General features: G+C 46.2%; 1 protein-coding gene across 4 annotated transcripts; it reads right to left on the bottom strand.

Moving 5' to 3' along the window:
- Positions 1 to 467: 467 nt before the first annotated feature.
- On the bottom strand, positions 468 to 15250 carry NOLC1 (nucleolar and coiled-body phosphoprotein 1). 4 transcript variants are annotated; one of them, XM_055300577.1, is made up of 13 exons: positions 15067 to 15250; positions 11928 to 11983; positions 11676 to 11818; positions 11451 to 11578; positions 8894 to 9059; positions 5927 to 6057; positions 5664 to 5808; positions 4796 to 4924; positions 4480 to 4611; positions 3759 to 4394; positions 3472 to 3578; positions 2350 to 2442; positions 468 to 2199 (listed from the first exon to the last, which is right to left on the bottom strand). In XM_055300577.1, exons 1-13 carry the CDS (start codon positions 15184 to 15186, stop codon positions 2041 to 2043), a joined length of 2145 nt encoding a protein of 714 aa, XP_055156552.1. In that variant the 5' UTR covers positions 15187 to 15250; the 3' UTR covers positions 468 to 2040. The 4 variants fall into 4 exon arrangements, with proteins under 4 accessions (XP_055156552.1, XP_055156553.1, XP_055156554.1 ...); XM_055300578.1 differs by having other exon boundaries at positions 11676 to 11815; XM_055300579.1 differs by having other exon boundaries at positions 4480 to 4599; positions 15067 to 15249.
- Positions 15251 to 16512: the final 1262 nt, after the last annotated feature.

Genomic DNA, 16512 nt, shown 5'->3' with positions numbered 1-16512 from the left:
AAGCAGGCTCCTTGCAAGGGAGCCCGATATGGGACTCCATCCCCAGACTGGGATCACACCCTAAGCAGAAGGCAGATGCTAAACCACTGAGCCACCCAGGTGTCCCTCTCTAAAAAATAAAAAGGTTTACAAGAGCTAAGTAAAGATTATACATTTAAAAAAAAAAAAGTATTTTAATAAAAAAAGTAACCATTCTCAGTGCCTAAGCATTACAAAAACAAGCCTCAGACTGTACTCACCCATAGGCCATTTTGCCAAACCCCAGTTTAGACTACATACAATCTGGACTACTGCCTGAACAAGGAACCCTGAGACAAGGTATGGTCAAGAAAAGCCAGCAAGCTGCTGCTAAGAAGGTTCTGCAGTGAACTCACAGGTCTTCACTCCAGCCCTCTAACTGCATCCAAGTTGTTCTGGTTTGAGAAGGTGGGAGGGCTCTAGACTCACAATAAAAAACTCCCAAGACACATTATAAACCAGCCAGTTTATTATTTTGTAGTAAGGTGGATAACTTTTACCATGCAGACTGATGTACCTATATCAGCATGAACGGTGCATGTTCTTCCCAAAGCAGTTACATGGAAAACCAAGTTATTATCAAGTTACTTGGGAGTATGAAATCCAAACAAGGGGAGGCCAATCTTAAAACCTACACTTGCCCCATCCATGAAGCTAGGGCACATTTTCCCACCACAGGAACAGCCCAGCCTCCAGTTTTGTTATTGCCTCTTCCTTCCCCATCTTGGTTCCAACCAAGCACTGTCATCTACAGCTTTAGGATCAGTCAGCTTGATCTCAGAGTCCTATTGATGACCACTGGCTTTTACTGTTACCTCTACTGTTACTGACAGTTAAGGTACTGAAAGGGGCACATCAATTACTCCCATGTTCCAACTAGAAGACACAACAATTTCGTTGGAATGCTTTCCCAACCCCACCCTACTCAAGTTTTACCACCTAATATGCTTTATAAAGGTTCTTCCCGTTTCCATTAGCACACAGGTTACCTATAAATTCATCTGACAAATGTAACCTAATTCCTAATTGACGTTTTTAATTAGAGTTTTTATTCTTTCGCTTTCTTGATCGGTGATTTCCAACCACACAGGAGTTAATGAAACTCATTTTGTGTCACTACTGTTACTGAAACAGAAATACCAAGTCATGTGTATGTTCAGATTAATGTTATTTTGTTCTCTAAAATGTAAAAAACAAGAAAATGCAGTCCTCAATTTAGTACTATTAGGGGCCATCAAAAAAAGTCTTTGAACAATAGAAAAGTTTATGCTTTCAAATTAAAAAACTAAACATGTATTGCAAACATTAGATAATGTTAAAATTACAGAAAACAAAATATTCAGATTAACCCTATGGCATTCACATTACACCAGAATTTTGCCTGCAACAAGTGAATTTTATCCCAAAAAGTAGTTAAGTCCATGCTCGCTGAAAACATCAGTCCTACATCCCATGAATGAGGATGAACTACACAGTGCATGCTTAGCAAACATATACACTAACCATTCTTAACTGCCCTTTTCCAAAGCTATGAGGGGTAGGACGGATGAAAGGTGGACACGTGCACAATAGGCACAATTCTCCAATTATAAAAACTCATCCATGTGACTTTTACTATGTCTTGGGCAAGAGCTAAGATTTTATCTGTGAGAACCCACCTGTGAAAATAACAAAAATCAACAGGAAATGATTTAATATAAAATATACAAATTTCTCAGTATGAGGACTTCCACAGGATAGGGAGAAGGGGACAAGAACTAAAATTTTTCCTTTTCTTAAAAAGGAACACAACACGCCCCTTATGTTGTCTTTGCTACTCAACACTCAAAAACAAATCTGTAGAAAACTATGGACACCAGAAAAGGACCAGAGAGGATGTTACGATACAAAGTCTTCAGACCTATTCTAAATGGCTGTCCTCACCGAGAACCTTTCTTAAGAGAGCTGAGGGTTTCCCAGGTCCGCTGGGGAAAGTCGATGGTCTCAGATCCTCACCCCTGCTTCGCCACAGATGGCCCCAGGTCACTCGCTGTCAAATTTAACGGAATTGACCTGGACGGAGATGGAGCCTCCCCGATAGCTGCCCCGCTTCTTCTTGGTTTTCTCATGCCGGAACGATTTGCCTTTGGTGAACTTCAGAACCTGATTGGCGCGCTCCCCCCAGTCTCCAGCTGCACCCCGCTGGTAGGCAGAGAAGGGGTTAGTACAGAGAAGGATGACCCCAAGGCCCTGTTATGTTCATCTTCCTGCTCAAGGCAACCCAAACCAAAAAGTTGTCCTCTCTTCCACCCTTTGCCCTCAGGGACGGCCAACACCCTCTCCCCTCCTCACCTTGGCATCAAAGGAATTGTCTGCCACTCGAGCATCTACCTCAATTTCCTCCTCCCTGATCCTTCGGAATGGGGATGATGCCCTTTTCTCTCCCTGGAAAGGGAATTACGAAATTAAAGACGGAGGAGCCACTTAAACAGAAAAGCTCTCCTTAGATACACATGTACATGCATGCCAGATCAGGCAGAGAGCTGTCAAGATGATCCCAGGTTTTTCTACTTCTTTAAAGACTGACTGACTGACTCACTGACTAGGGATGGTGGTGAAGGGGGAGGATGGGGTGAGGGGCAGAGGGAGAGAGAGAATCTCAAGCAGACTCTGAGCTGAGCACACATGGGGCTCAACCTCCTGACCCAGAGGTCACTACCAAGAGGGGGAATCAAGAGTCAAGACGCTTAACCAACTTAAGCCACCCAGGTGCCACTTTCTTTCTATTCTTTAAAGGCTGACTCCTAGAGTACCTGCGTGTCTCAGTGGTTGAGCATCTGCCTTTGGCTCTGGTCATGCTGCCAGGGTTTGGGATCGAGTCCCACATTGGGCTTCCTGCAGGGAGCCTGCTTCTCCCTCTGCCTATGTCTCTGCCTCTCTTTCTCTGTCTCTCATGAATAAACAAATTTTAAAAATCTTTTTCTTTTTTTTTTTTAACTAAAAAATAAGGCAGAGTCTGGGGTGCCTGGGCGGCTAAGTCAGTGAAGCGCCTGCCTTCGGTTCAGGCCACGGTCTCAGAGTCCTGGGATGGAGCGCCGCATTGGGCTCCCTGCTCAGCAGAGAGTCTGCTTCTCCCTCTCCCACTCCACCTGCTTGCGTGCTCTGCCAAATAAATAAATAAAAATGGGATCCCTGGGTGGCTCAGTAGTTTAGCGCTTGTCTTCAGCCCAGGGCGTGATCCTGGAGTCCTGGGATAGAGTCCCGCATCAGGCTCCCTGCAGGGAGCCTGCTTCTCCCTCTGCCTGGGTCTCTGCCTCTCTCTCTCATAAATAAATAAATAAATAAATAAATAAATAAATAAATAAATAAATAAATAAACAAACAAACAAACAAACAAACAAAAACTTGAAAAAAAATAAATAAAATTGAAAACAAACAAAGCCTAGCTCCTGAAAAGAAAATAAGGTAACTTACTTTCTTCCTTTTTGGAAATGTGTTGGGGGTCTGGGGCTTTATCTTCTTGGCTTGAGGAGTCTCTGCCTCCTTGGCAGCCTCATTCTGCTTCCGCTTCTTCCCTGAACCTACAAAATAAAAGCCAGACTCAGGAGACCAGCTTCCTGTTCCTCCTCCTAGATTTTCACAATGAGGGCATACAACTGGAAGCCTAATTGTGGGCCTCCTCTCCCTACCCTATTCCCCCATGTAGAGCCCATCAGTATTTGAGGGAACAAACCAGGAAGGCAGATTCTTTGGATACAGACCTGGCTTAGAAACTGCTACTACTGCCTTTTTCTTTTCTTCTTCTTCCTCATTGCTATCTCTGTCTGCCTTTCCATTCTGGGTAGTCAGTGCAGAGGTCCCATTGGTCTTGAGGGCTTGTGGCCTTACAGTGCCCTTGCCCTTAGGCTTCTCCTTTTCCTCTTCCTCACTGGAATCATCAGAGGAAGAACTGCTGCTGCTCTCAGCCTTTGCTTTCTTTGTGGAAGCTGCCTTGGAAGAGGCTACAACTCTTGTTACCTTCTGTGGCTTCTTTTTAACTGGGGATTTTGACATCTTCTCTTCCTCACTGCTAGTGCTATCTGAATCAGAGCTGCTGTCCCCATCACCCTGAGAAGCCTGTTTGGTAGGCAAAGAAGGAACTGCTTTAGCCACTGCCTTGGGCTTGGGGGTGACCACAGTCTTCTTTGTTTTCTCCTCTTCACTAGAGCTGCTCTCCTCTTCACTGGAGCTGCTATCAGCCTTTCTGGTCAGCGGCTTCTGGCCACTACCTGCAGGTTGCTTGGGAGCTGTGACTGGTTTAGCTGCAGGTTGCTTGGGAGTGGTAACTGGCCTACTTGATAGATTCTTGGTGGTACCAGCTGACTTGGCAGGAGCTTCATCCTCAGAACTGTCAGAGTCTAGACAAAGAGCAAAGAATAAACAGAATCCGACTAAAAGAGCCCCTGGAACTCCCAGTGCCCTAAGGGCCTCCATATGCCTCACCTGAGCTGTCTGAAGAGCTCTCTGGTTCTTTCTGTTCTTTCTTTGCTGGAGCTGGTTTAATGGTTGCTTTAGAGATGACTGCTTTAGCTGGGGGTTTCTTTTCTTCCTCTGAACTCGAATCTGGGAGAGAACCTATGGCATTAGGCTGGGATCAGAGTCCCAACCCAATCAAAAGCAATAAAAAGGAGGATGCAAAGACCCACACAGAAAATTAAGCCCTGTCCTGCTTCAGTGAAAAGCAAAAGGGACAGGACATTTTTGTCTTCTATATTCCTCACATACTACCCAGATCCATTCTCCACAGATGGGGACTCACCAGACTCATCACTGCTGTCCTCACTGCTCTCCACAGGCTGTTTCTTCTCTGTGGCTTTCTTGGGAGCCTGAGTTCCCAGGGACTTCTTGGATGGGGCAACAGAAGGTGGGGGGACTGAACTATAGGGACCTGTTTTAAAAAGACAAGTGTCGTGGTTTTAAAATATGTATAAAATTCTTTGAGGGCTGCATGGATGGCTCAGTTGGTTAAGAATCTGACTCTTGATTTTGGCTCAGGTCATGCTCTCAGGATTACAAGGGGCTCCACACTCAGCAGGAAGTCTACTTGGGGTCCTCTTCCTTTCCCTCTGCTCCTCCCTTCACCCCCATTCCATGTGCTTGCTCACTGGATCTCTAAAAAGTGAATAAATCGATCTTAAAAAAAAAAAAAAAAAAACTTGGGGCAGTCCCAGTGGCGAGCAGTTTAGCGCCACCTTCAGCCCGGGGTGTGATCCTGGCGACCCAGGATCAAGTCCCATGTCGGGTTCCCTGCATGGGGTCTGCTTCTCCCTCTGCCTGTGTCTCTGCCTCTCTCTCTCTCTCTCTCTCTCTCTCTCTCACTCTGTCTGTCATGAATAAATAAATAAAATCTTAAAAAAAAAAAAAAAAAAAACTAAAAAAATTCTGATACTGCCCCCTTCTAGAAATGAAGCTTAATTCCTCTTCCTTTGAGTGTGGGCTAGAACTAGTGACTCGTTTCTAACCAACAGAATATGGCAGAGAGGATGGCATGGTATTTCTGCATCTAGGTTATAAAAGGCAATGCGCTTTTCTCCATGAAAAGCTAGCAGTCATATCAGGTAGTTCTACAGAAAGTTTCACACAGTGGCTGCAGTCGTGCAGCTTACTTAACTCCCATGCCCAGTCACCTGGTTTTTTCTTCATGGGTTTTTTCTGCTCTTCCTCCTCCTCCTCCTCCTCACTGGAGGAGTCCTCACTGCTGGAACTCTTTTGGGTAGCGGTGGCTGCTGCTTTCACTGGGGACTTGGCTACAACTTGCTTTTTAGGTACAATCTGCATCATACAGAGGAAATTAGTTACCACAGGAAAAAGCTAGTCCAATGAATCCTGCCAGGAAATGAGAGACACACTCACCCCCCACCCCCAGTCCCCTGGAAGTTATGGCCCAAACCTTCTTAGGTATGGCCGCTGTCACCTCCTCCTCCTCTGAGTCATCACTACTGCTGCTGCTGCTGCTGCTGCTGCTCTTACTTCTGGCTGCTTTGCCATTGGCTAGTTTAGGTACCACTCGAGCTGGTGTACCTATGAAGGAAAAAAAACTGTAAGAATTATCAAGGCCCTAATAGACAAAAAAAATCTGTTAGCTCAGAACTTAGGAGTCTATCAATCCTCTTGGCTTTAGAGCAAGCATGAGGGAGACTACCATGGGTTGACTATCAAAGGATGACTTTCCTGACTAATTTCAAGAATAAAATCATCTTTTGGGCAGCCCTGGTGGCTCAGTGGTTTAGCACAGCCTTCAGCCCGGGCATGATCCTGGAGACCTAGGATCGAGTCCCATGTCGGGCTCCCTGCATGGAGCCTGCTCCTCCCTCAGCCTGTGTCTCTGCCCCTCTCTCTCTCTCTGTGTCTCTCATGAATAAATAAATAAAATCTTTAAAAAACAAAACAAAACAAAAACATCTTTTAAAAAAACTGATCTGGGCAGCCCCAGTGGCTTAGTGGTTTAGCGCCAGGGCGTGATCCTGGAGACCGAGGATCAAGTCCTACATCGGGCTCTCTGCATGGAGCCTGCTTCTCCCTCTGCCTGTATCTCTTCCTCTCTCTCTCTCTTTCTCTGTGTCTCTCATGAATAAATAAATAAAATCTTTTTAAAAAAATAAAAAATAAAAATAAATAAATAAATAAATAAACTGATCTGACATACGGGCACGTGGGTGGTTAATTTTGTTAAGTGTATGACTTCATTTTGGCTCAGGTCATGATCTCAGTGTTGCGATTTTTTTTTAATATTTTATTCATTTATTCATTGTAGACACACAGAGAGAGCAGAAACATAGGCAGAGATGCAGGCTCCCCACAGGGAGCCTGATGTGGGACTTGATCCCAGGACCCCGGGATCACGATCTGAGCTGAAGGCAGACACTCAACCACTGGGCCACCCAGGTGCCCCAGGGTCATGTGATTGAGGCTGTGTCACGCTCCAGGCTCAAAGGGAAGTCTTCCTGTCCCTCTCATTCTGATCCTCCCGTTCATGTGTGCACACTCTCTCAAAGAAAATCTTAGAAAAAAGGTATGATGTAAATAATTCAAATATGCTCTGTAAAATCTTTCATTTCAACTTCCATTCAGAGAAGCTCCTATAAATAATAACCTGTCATCACAAGATTATAGAAAAAAGTTTAAATTCTCACATGTCCTATGGAGTGAATGCAGAGAAGAAACAATGGTAACGAAAAGCGTAAAGGTTAGATGACTAAGTGATCATAATAGAATGTGGTTTGTGTGAATGTAAATCATCTATGAAAAGAACAAGAGGGGCATCTGGGTGGCTCACTGGTTGAGTGCTTTTGGCTCAGGTCATGATCCAGGAGTCCCAGGATTGAGTTCTGCACTGGGCTTCCCGCAGGGAGCCTGCTTCTCCCTCTACCTATGTCTCTGCCTCTTTCATGAATGAATGAATGAATGAATGGTAAATAAATAAAATCTCTAAAAAAAAAAAAAAAAAGATTTATTTATTTAAGAGAGAGAGCATTGTACACAAGAATGGAAAAGGGAGACTCCTCAAGCAGACTCTCTCCTGAGAGTGGAGCCCAACACAGGGTTCAATCTCACAACCTTGACATCAGGAACCCAGCTGAAATCAAGTCGGTAGCCCAACTCGCTGAGCCATTTAGGGGCCTCTGGATACTATTTTTTTTTTTAAGATTTTATTTATTTATTCATGAGAGACACAGAGAGAGAGAGAGAGACAGAGAGAGACACAAAGAGAGAGACACACAGGCAAAGAGAGAAGCAGGTTCCATGCAGGGAGCCTGATGTGGGACTCGATCCCAGGACTCCAGCGTCACGCCCTGGGCTGAAGTCAGCGCTAAACCGCTGAGCCACCGGGGCTGCCCTCTGGATACTATTTTTAAAAATACATTTGTCCTCACTGCAGGCTGTTTCTCTTATTCTTTTTATTACTAAGTAGAAATCTTTAAGGAAAAAAAAGACACCAATCAATACCCTTAGTTCAACAACCACTGCCACTTTATCCCTACGCCAAATGAACAATTTCTTTTTAAATTTTTGTTTTTTAAAGATTTTATTTATTTATTCATGATAGAGAGAGAGAGAGAGAGAGAGAGAGGGAGGCAGAGACACAGGCAGAGGGAGAAGCAGGCTCCGTGCTGGGAGGCTGACGTGGGACTAGATCCCGGGACTCCAGGATCGCCCTGGGCCAAAGGCAGGTGCTAAACCACTGAGCCTCTCAGAGATACCCTCTTTTTAATTTTTAAGATTTTATTTGAGGGCAGCCCCGGTGGCGCAGCGGTTTGGCGCCGCCTGCAGCCCGGGGTGTGATCCTGGGGACCTGGGATCGAGTCCCACATCGGGCTCCATGCGTGGAGCCTGCTTCTCCCTCTGCCTGTGTCTCTGCCTCTCTCTCTGTGTCTATGGATAAATAAATAAAATCTTAAAAAAAAAAATATATTTTATTTGACACAGAGAGAAAGAGAAAGAGAGAGTGCGAGAGAGCACACAAGCAGAGGAAGCAGCAGCCTCTCCACTAAGCAGGGAGCCTGATGCAGGGCTCGATCCCAGGACCCCAGGATCATGACCTGAGCTGAAGGCAGACGCTCAACTGACTGAGCCACCCAGGTGTCCAGCAATTTTTTTTGAGAGAGTGTGCGCAAGTGCACACATGCGAGCATACAGGCATAGGATGGGGAAAGGCAGAGAGAGAATCTTAAGCAGGCTCCATGCCCAGTGCAGAGCCCAATGCAAGGCTCAATCCCAGGATCCTGAGATCATGACCTGAGCTGAAAGCAGATCCTCAACTGACTGAGCCACCCAGCTGCCTCTGAATGAGCAATTCAAATACCAGTCCCCAGAGCAACCTGCTCCCAGTATGGCCCCTTGGGAACAAAAATTGTACCTGGTTTGGCTGAGGCTTTAGCCTGAGCTTTAGCTGCCACGGGTGTTGTTTTTGGCTTCTGGTTCTTTGGTGATTCATCTTCTGAGCTTGAGTCTGAATCAGAATCAGAGCTCTTGGCCTTCTTTGAAGGAGCTTTGACTGCCTTGGATTGAGGCTTAACTCCCTTCTGTGAGGAAGCACATGGTAAGGAGAATTGGCAAAAGCTTCTGGGTGCCTAAAAGGCATCCTAAAATAGAAACCATCCTACACTATTTTTGCTATTTAGGGGCTAATGGAGCAGTAAAAGCAAGGGAAAGCTACACAACATCTGGGGGCACCTGGCTGACTTAGTTGGTAGAGCATGCAACTCTTGATCTTGGGGTCATGAGTTTAAGCACCACATGTGACATAAGAGTACTTAAAAAGAGAGAGTAGGGCAGCCCGGGTGGCTCAGCGGTTTAGCACCACCTTTAGCCCAGGGCATGATCCTAGAGACCCAGGATCGTCCCACGTCGGGCTCCTTGTATGGAGCCTATTTCTCCCTCTGCCTGTGTCTCGCCTGTTTCCCATGAATAAATAAAATCTTTAAAAAGAGAGAGAGAGACAGAGTCTGGAAAGGGCACCAAATTCTTCATAAGAAACAAAAATATTGGGGCACCTGGCTGGCTCAGTGGATAGAGCTTGCAACTCTTAATCTCAGGGTTTGGAGTTTGAACCCCACACTGAGTACAGAAATTACTTAAAAATAATTTTAAAATCTTGGGATCCCTGGGTGGCGCAGCGGTTTGGCGCCTGCCTTTGGCCCAGGGCGCGATCCTGGAGACCCGGGATCGAATCCCACGTCAGGCTCCCGGTGCATGGAGCCTGCTTCTCCCTCTGCCTATGTCTCTGCCTCTCTCTCTCTCTCTCTCTCTCTCTCTCTCTCTCTCTGTATGACTATCATAAATAAATAAAAAAAAAGATTAAAAAAATATAAAAAAAAAAAAAAAGGAAAGAAAGGGAAGCGAGGGAGAGAGGGAGGAAGGAGAAAGAGCAGTGTCTGGGTGACTCAGTCAGTTAAGTGTCTGCCTTCAGCTCAGGTCATGATCTCAGGGTTCTGGGATTGAGCCCTGTGTCAGGCTCCCTGCTCAGCGGGAAGCGTGCTTCTCCCTCTCCCTCTGCACCTCCCCATCCCTGCTCATGCACACAGGAGTATGCACGGAAAGGAAAGGAAGAAAAGGAAGAGAAGGAAGAGAAGGAAGAGAAGGAAGGAAGGAAGGAAGGAAGGAAGGAAGGAAGGAAGAAGGAAAAGAGAGAAAAGAGAAAGAAAAGATTCAGTCCTGTTCCTGCCATTCTCTGCTTAGAGCTCCTAATACCTACTGTCTACCAAACATACTCTTACTCTTGGGATCTTAGACAGTGTCCCAGAGAACCCTACTTAACTTCCAGGAAAGAGAATGGGTTCCTACAGATTCTGGGTACAACTTCACACTCTTGTATTTTTTCCAAACTTCATACTTCTGTCACTTCTCACAGAAAAGTCCTCAGATTTTCTTCTCCAGTGTTATGTTATAGATTTTATGATATGTATTTAAAGATTCATTTCTGGAGCACCTAGGTAGCTCAGTCGGTTAAGTGTTCAAGTCTTGGTTTTGGCTCAGGGTCCTGGGATCAAGCCCCATGTCAGGCTCTGCACTCAGCATGCAGTCTGCTGGAGATTCTCTCCCCCTCTCCTTCTCTTCTTCTCCCCACCCCCTCTAAAGTAAATAAAGAAAATATTTTACTTTTATTTATTTTAAAGAGAGAGAGCACATGTACGCCCACTCACTTACACTAGCAAGTGAGGGGAAAAGCAGAGGGAGAGGGAGCCAGAGAAGCAGACTCCCTCTGCTGTGTGTGTGGCCCAGTACCCTGCGAACATGACCTGAGCAGAAACCAAGAGTCAGAGGCTTAACCAACTGAGCCACCAGGTGCCCCTCATTTATTAAGTAATCTTTACACCCAACATGGGGCTCAAACTTACAACCCTGAGATCAAGAATCCCAGGATCCCTGGGTGGCGCAGCGGTTTGGCGCCTGCCTTTGGCCCAGGGCGCGATCCTGGAGACCCGGATTCGAAACCCACGTCGGGCTCCCAGTGCATGGAGCCTGCTTCTCCCTCTGCCTGTGTCTCTGCCTCTCTCTCTCTCTCTGTGACTATCATAAATAAATAAAATTAAAAAAAAAAAAGAAAAAAAAAGAATCCCAAGCTCTACTGACTGAGCCAGCCAGGCACCCCCATAACCACCTGTTATATACCTATCATCATCTCTTGGTTTCAAGCTACAACCTAGGACTTTAGATCTCTTCTTCCTAATTCCTTTATTTTTTTTAACTTTTAAAAGATTTTATTTATTTATTCATGACAGACACAGAGAGAGAGAGGCAGAGACACAGGCAGAGGGAGAAGCAGGCTCCATGCAGGGAGCCCGATGTGGGACTTGATCCCGGGTCTCCAAGATCACACCTGGGGCTAAAGGCAGTGCTAAACCACTGGGCCACCGGGGCTGCCCTTCTTCCTAATTCCTTAAACGATCCCTTTTCTTCCAAAAGTTGCACACCTGAATAGGCTTTTTCTTCTCGTCCTCTTCCTCCTCATCACTGGATTCTTCACTGTTGCTGCTCTCTGCTGCTTTGGCTGCAGCCTTTCCAGGATGCTGAGGCAAACTGGCCCGCTTGGCAGGTACAACTGAACAAAATCAAAGATTGCTGTTAAGAATCAGCCATGTGGTACAGGCACGCTACAAATCCCTTTCTGGGAATCCCAACTCCCTGCCCAGCCTTACCAGTCTTTTTAGCTGGCGGCCCTTGGGCTTTTTCTTCCTCACTGCTGTCCTCACTGCTGTCACTGGATGAAGTCTTCTTCTTAGCCTTCTTAGTCACTGGTCCGTTTGCCTGTAGCTTCCGCTTCAGGGTCTTGGTGGACCTGCTGAGGTAGATGAGGCTAACTTTTGGGGTATCAGGACCTTCACACATCTAAGAATACAGCCCAATTCCTTTAGGGAAAAAATAGCCACAGTGGTACAGGAAAGACTTACTTGAGCCAGAAGCTATAGATGTCCAAGAGGGAAGAGGCGTTGGAGTCCTGTTGGGTCTATAGGAGAAAAAAGATCTTAGTAAGAAAATTTTATCCTGGCTGTTCCAGGGAGGAATTAGGTTTTATTTTATTCTCTTATTAAAAGTGACCTGTTTGGGGGCACCTAGGTGGCTTAGTCAGTTAAGTGTCTGCCTTTGGTATAGGTCATGATCTCAGGGTCCTGGGATAGAGGGAGCCCCACACCGGGCTCCCTGCTTGGCGGGTGTCTGTTTCTTTCTCTCCTTGCTCCTCCCCCCTGTTCATGCCCCCTTCCTCTCTAATAAATAAAATCTTAAAAGAAAAAAGACCTAGGGACACCTGGGTGGCTCAACGGTTGAGCGTCTGCCTTTGATTCAGGGCATGATCCTGGGATCTGGGATTGAGTCCTGGGCTCCCTGTGGGGTGCCTGCTTCTTCCTCTGCCTATGTCTCTGCCTCTCTCTCTCATGAATGAATGAATAAATCTTAAAAAAAAAAAAAAGACCTGTTTTATACCTATATTTGGTGTACATGTTACCTTTGTAAGACTTCTCCTACTTGCATCAATTAAGACAAAAATAATGTTTTATGTATTTCTGTTTATGTATTTCTCAATCTTTGACATCAAAAACTGGGGTTACTCCTATAGTTTCTGTTGCCATCTATCCCCAGTCAATCCTACTGGTCAAAGCCTTTAAAAAATGTGCTTTCGGGACACCTGGATAGCAGCTTAGGGGTTGAGCATCTGCTTTTGGCTCAGATCATGATTCTGGGGTCCTGGGATCCAGCCCAATAACAGGCTTTCTGCTTATGAGGGAGTCTGCTTCTCTCTCTCTCCCCCCCCCCACCACTCCCCCTGCCATGTATGAGAGCTCTCAAAAATATTTTTTAATAATGTGCTTCCCTTTACTCTAGCAATGCACTGTCTAGGAATTTATCCTTACCCATGAAACAAGGACACAAATATTAACAGAAGGGGACATTTGCTGCAATGTGGTTTATGATACTAAATCATTGGAAATTAGCCTCCAATACTAGTTAAAAAACTAACTTGCATACTCAGTACAAAATTACATTCATCTATTAATTATACTGATACAGACTACTAGTTGATGAAAAAAATGACAAAGCATCACAGTACCAACAAGAATATAGGCTGTTAGACGTGTACAGATGTGAAATTCATCTCTGCCTATTACTGCGTGACTCTGATTAAATTACTTGATCTTCTGAGACTTTTTTCTTCCCTATAACATGGAAACAATGCATTTTATTAAGTTGAGAAAATTAGAGATAATGCATATAAAGGGCTTAGCATCAGGAAACACCAGCTGACCCTTCCAGAAAGATTAGTTTTTGTCATTTAAAAAAAAAAAATCCTGATTCTGAAAGGCCCAATTCGGGATCCCTGGGTGGCGCAGCGGTTTGGCGCTTGCCTTTGGCCCAGGGCGCGATCCTAGAGACCCGGGATCGAATCCCACGTCGGGCTCGCGGTGCATGGAGCCTGCTTCTCCCTCTGCCTGTGTCTCTGCCTCTCTCTCTCTCTGTGTGACTATCATAAATAAATAAAAATTTAAAAAAAAAAATGAAAGGCCCAATTCCATCCAGCTCACTGTGAAAATACCTTTTGCAACCTCTCTAATGGTGAATTCAAAAAGTTACAATATGAAAGCAGTTTAGGAGATCACTTGGTAGGCAGGCTGTCCCAGCTTAAGGAAGTCCTTTCTGAAGCTGATTTGATCCTGTCCTTATGCAGCTTGACTCCACCACAAAGAACAACCTATCTTCACCGTCAAAGGCTAAGACTGTCAAGGGTACACTCTACCCTCCTTTTTTAAAAAAAATATTTTATTTTTTTATTCATGAGAGTCAGAGAGAGCAGCAGAGACTTAGGCAGAGAGAGAGCAGGCTCCCCACAGGGAACCTCACGCGAAACTGGATCCCAGGACCCCAAGATAACGGAACGACCTGAGCCAAAGGCAGACACTCAACCACCGAACCACCCAGGTGCCCTCACTCTACCATCGCTTAAGGTGTTTTCCCATGCCTCATGTCCACTTTTCTTGAAAGTGATTCCAAACTTTTCACATCCTTAGTCATTTTCCTTTTACATGCGTTTGAAACATTCTAAATGACTATAACAACAGCTTTCACTCACTGATGCTTCCAGAGCATCAGGCACTGGGATTGCCACTTCATATTTATCATGTTATTGAAATTCACAAATATCCTATAGAGTGAATGACGGCATCTACGTAGTAACGAAAACACTCAGAGAAGTTCAGCAAGCTGCTCAGGTTATACATCTTAAGAAGTGACAGCCTGGCCCCATATCTAGATGTGTTTGGTTCCAGAAGTCAAAGATCCAAGCCCACTGCTTAGTAGGGCTATGATGCTCAGGCCTGCTTTGGTATACCTAAAAGCAGAACCATGCCTCTACTCTCTTTCACTTTCTGCTTTACCAACGAAAATCCCATCCTTCATTTCTTTTTTTTTTTAATTTTTTTGATTTTTTTTAAATTTACTTATGATAGTTACAGAGAGAGAGAGAGAGATGCAGAGACACAGGCAGAGGGAGAAGCAGGCTCCATGCACCGGGAGCCTGATGTGGGATTCGATCCCGGGTCTCCAGGATCGCGCCCCGCGCCCCGGGCCAAAGGCAGGCGCCAAACCGCTGCGCCACCCAGGGATCCCTCCCATCCTTCATTTCTAAAGGAATTTTATCTTTGAGTCTCCGGTAAATCTGAGAGTTATGGTCAAATCATGCTTTGCATTAGCCAACGTAAAACCCAAAAAGTCAACAAGAGCCTCCAATGCCTCGGATGGGACGCCACGCTCCCTCCTCGCCGCACTCCGCCAGCCACGTGACCTGGGACACGAGGATCCCACGCTGCCATCGCTGCACCGCTCAAGAGGAAAAAAGCAACAAGACTCAACGCTATCTACTGGGACTTCGCGGGGACCAAGTGCCGAGACTGCAGGCTCTCCAAAGGCTCTCACAAAGGCCCGGAAGATACCGGGCCGGCGGACCCTAGAGACCTCGGTACCCGGAAACCTAAACCTGTCAGGGCCCGGAGCCCTGTAGTCATCCCACCCCAGCCCTTGCCCCAAGCCCGCACTCACAGCGCCTGTTGCCTTAGCAAATTTATTGGCAACCTCCGGGAGCTGGTTATCGCGCAGAAAGCCGAGCACGAGGGGATACAGGTCGCTGGGAACCACGCGGCGCAAGCCGGCGTCCGCCATCCTCTGGGCAATACGCGTCACTACCGTTGCCGACGCGCAGTATTCAGGAACTCCGGCACCCGGAGGGGTAGGGCGGACCCATTGTGACGTCATCGCACGGCGCGGGCGCACAGCGGAAGGGGCGGGCACACTCCACAAGGCAGTTCCTCCCAGTTTGGTGGCAGGATCCAGGCGAAATCTGAGCGCTTTCCGGTGCCACAAGCGTCGCCATCTTGGTAAGGGCGGAGCCCTGACGTCACGGGTCACGCCTTGGCCAGTGGCGGGAAAACTTCAGGCTTCCCGCGCGCTTTCTGCTTGAGCCACCTTTTTTCACAGGGGCAGCGCAGCTGGGATTCGCATTCCAGAGTAGAGTGGACCGGCAGGTTGAGCTGTCCTTGGACTCACTAGACTCGGTCACAGACTTCCTAATCACCCCATTCTCGCTGCCAGCCGATTCCCACCCTTCATTTTCCCTGCCTCTAACACCCAGAGAGGCCCTGTCAGATACTGCTCCAGCCTCTGGATTCCCACCTCCACTGCAGAGGATCCTTCAGATTATCCATGAATAGTGGCTCAAGGATCCCCAAAATGCCCGTCCGTTAACCATGATTTGCCCATGAGACAACCCCCACCCATTCATTCAGCATTAAGTCAGCTCCGTGAAGGGAAAAGCCTTCGTGCATCAATCCTGAGTGATACAGCAGCAGCAATCTCTTCAAATCTATAATCCTGGAAATAACCCTTCTATCTCCTGAGTCACAGTTCACACCTAAACTCTCCCTATAGGAGAACTAGAAAACCCTCCAACTGCCTCTGTCATGAGTATTGAAAAATCAGTGCCCAGGCCTGCCAAGTTAATACCAAGCTCTATCACATCTCAGTTCACATTAGCAGGTATCAGTCCCTTTACCCACTACCCTTTGACTACTTCCCATTCATACCCCTCAGGAAAGGTAAGAATCCACTTTCTCAGAAGACATACCTCTCCTTTTTCTCAAAATAGGCATTCTCCTAGATAGATAATACTCTTACATCTCCCCTTTCCCAGAGGTCTATTCACATGCATGCATTCTTCTGAATACCTGTTGTGTGTCAAGTATTACGCTCAAGCTAAAATGCTGAATACATGTGCACATAAAAGTCTTGTTTAGAAAGTCTTTATTTGGAACAGGTGTGCGCTTCCTCTAGGTCCTTGATAGTCAAATCCCTTCCTTGGGACTGTAGCATCAGCATCCCTTGTTTGAAATGAGGAATCTCAGGCCCAACCCAAAAGTCGGAATCTGCATTCTAAAAAGATGACCAGATAATTCAAATTCCTTTTTAAACTTGAGAAAGCACTGCCCTAGA

The sequence above is a fragment of the Nyctereutes procyonoides genome, unplaced genomic scaffold, assembly GCF_905146905.1.
Source record: "Nyctereutes procyonoides isolate TBG_1078 unplaced genomic scaffold, NYPRO_anot_genome, whole genome shotgun sequence".
In the NCBI taxonomy this organism is placed as follows: domain Eukaryota; kingdom Metazoa; phylum Chordata; class Mammalia; order Carnivora; family Canidae; genus Nyctereutes; species Nyctereutes procyonoides.
The sequence above is the reverse complement of the archived record's forward strand: the minus strand, read 5'-3'. Positions and strand labels throughout refer to the sequence as shown.

Excerpts from the sequence above, each read along its gene's own strand:
- NOLC1 (XM_055300577.1), bottom strand. The coding sequence starts at position 15,186 with ATGGCGGACGCCGGCTTGCGCCGCGTGGTTCCCAGCGACCTGTATCCC. Across the intron at positions 11,579-11,675 it reads GCCGCCAGCTAAAAAGACTG|TTGTACCTGCCAAGCGGGCC; the intron begins GTAAGGCTGGGC and ends GATTTTGTTCAG. Across the intron at positions 5,809-5,926 it reads CAGCGGCCATACCTAAGAAG|ATTGTACCTAAAAAGCAAGT; the intron begins GTTTGGGCCATA and ends TGTATGATGCAG.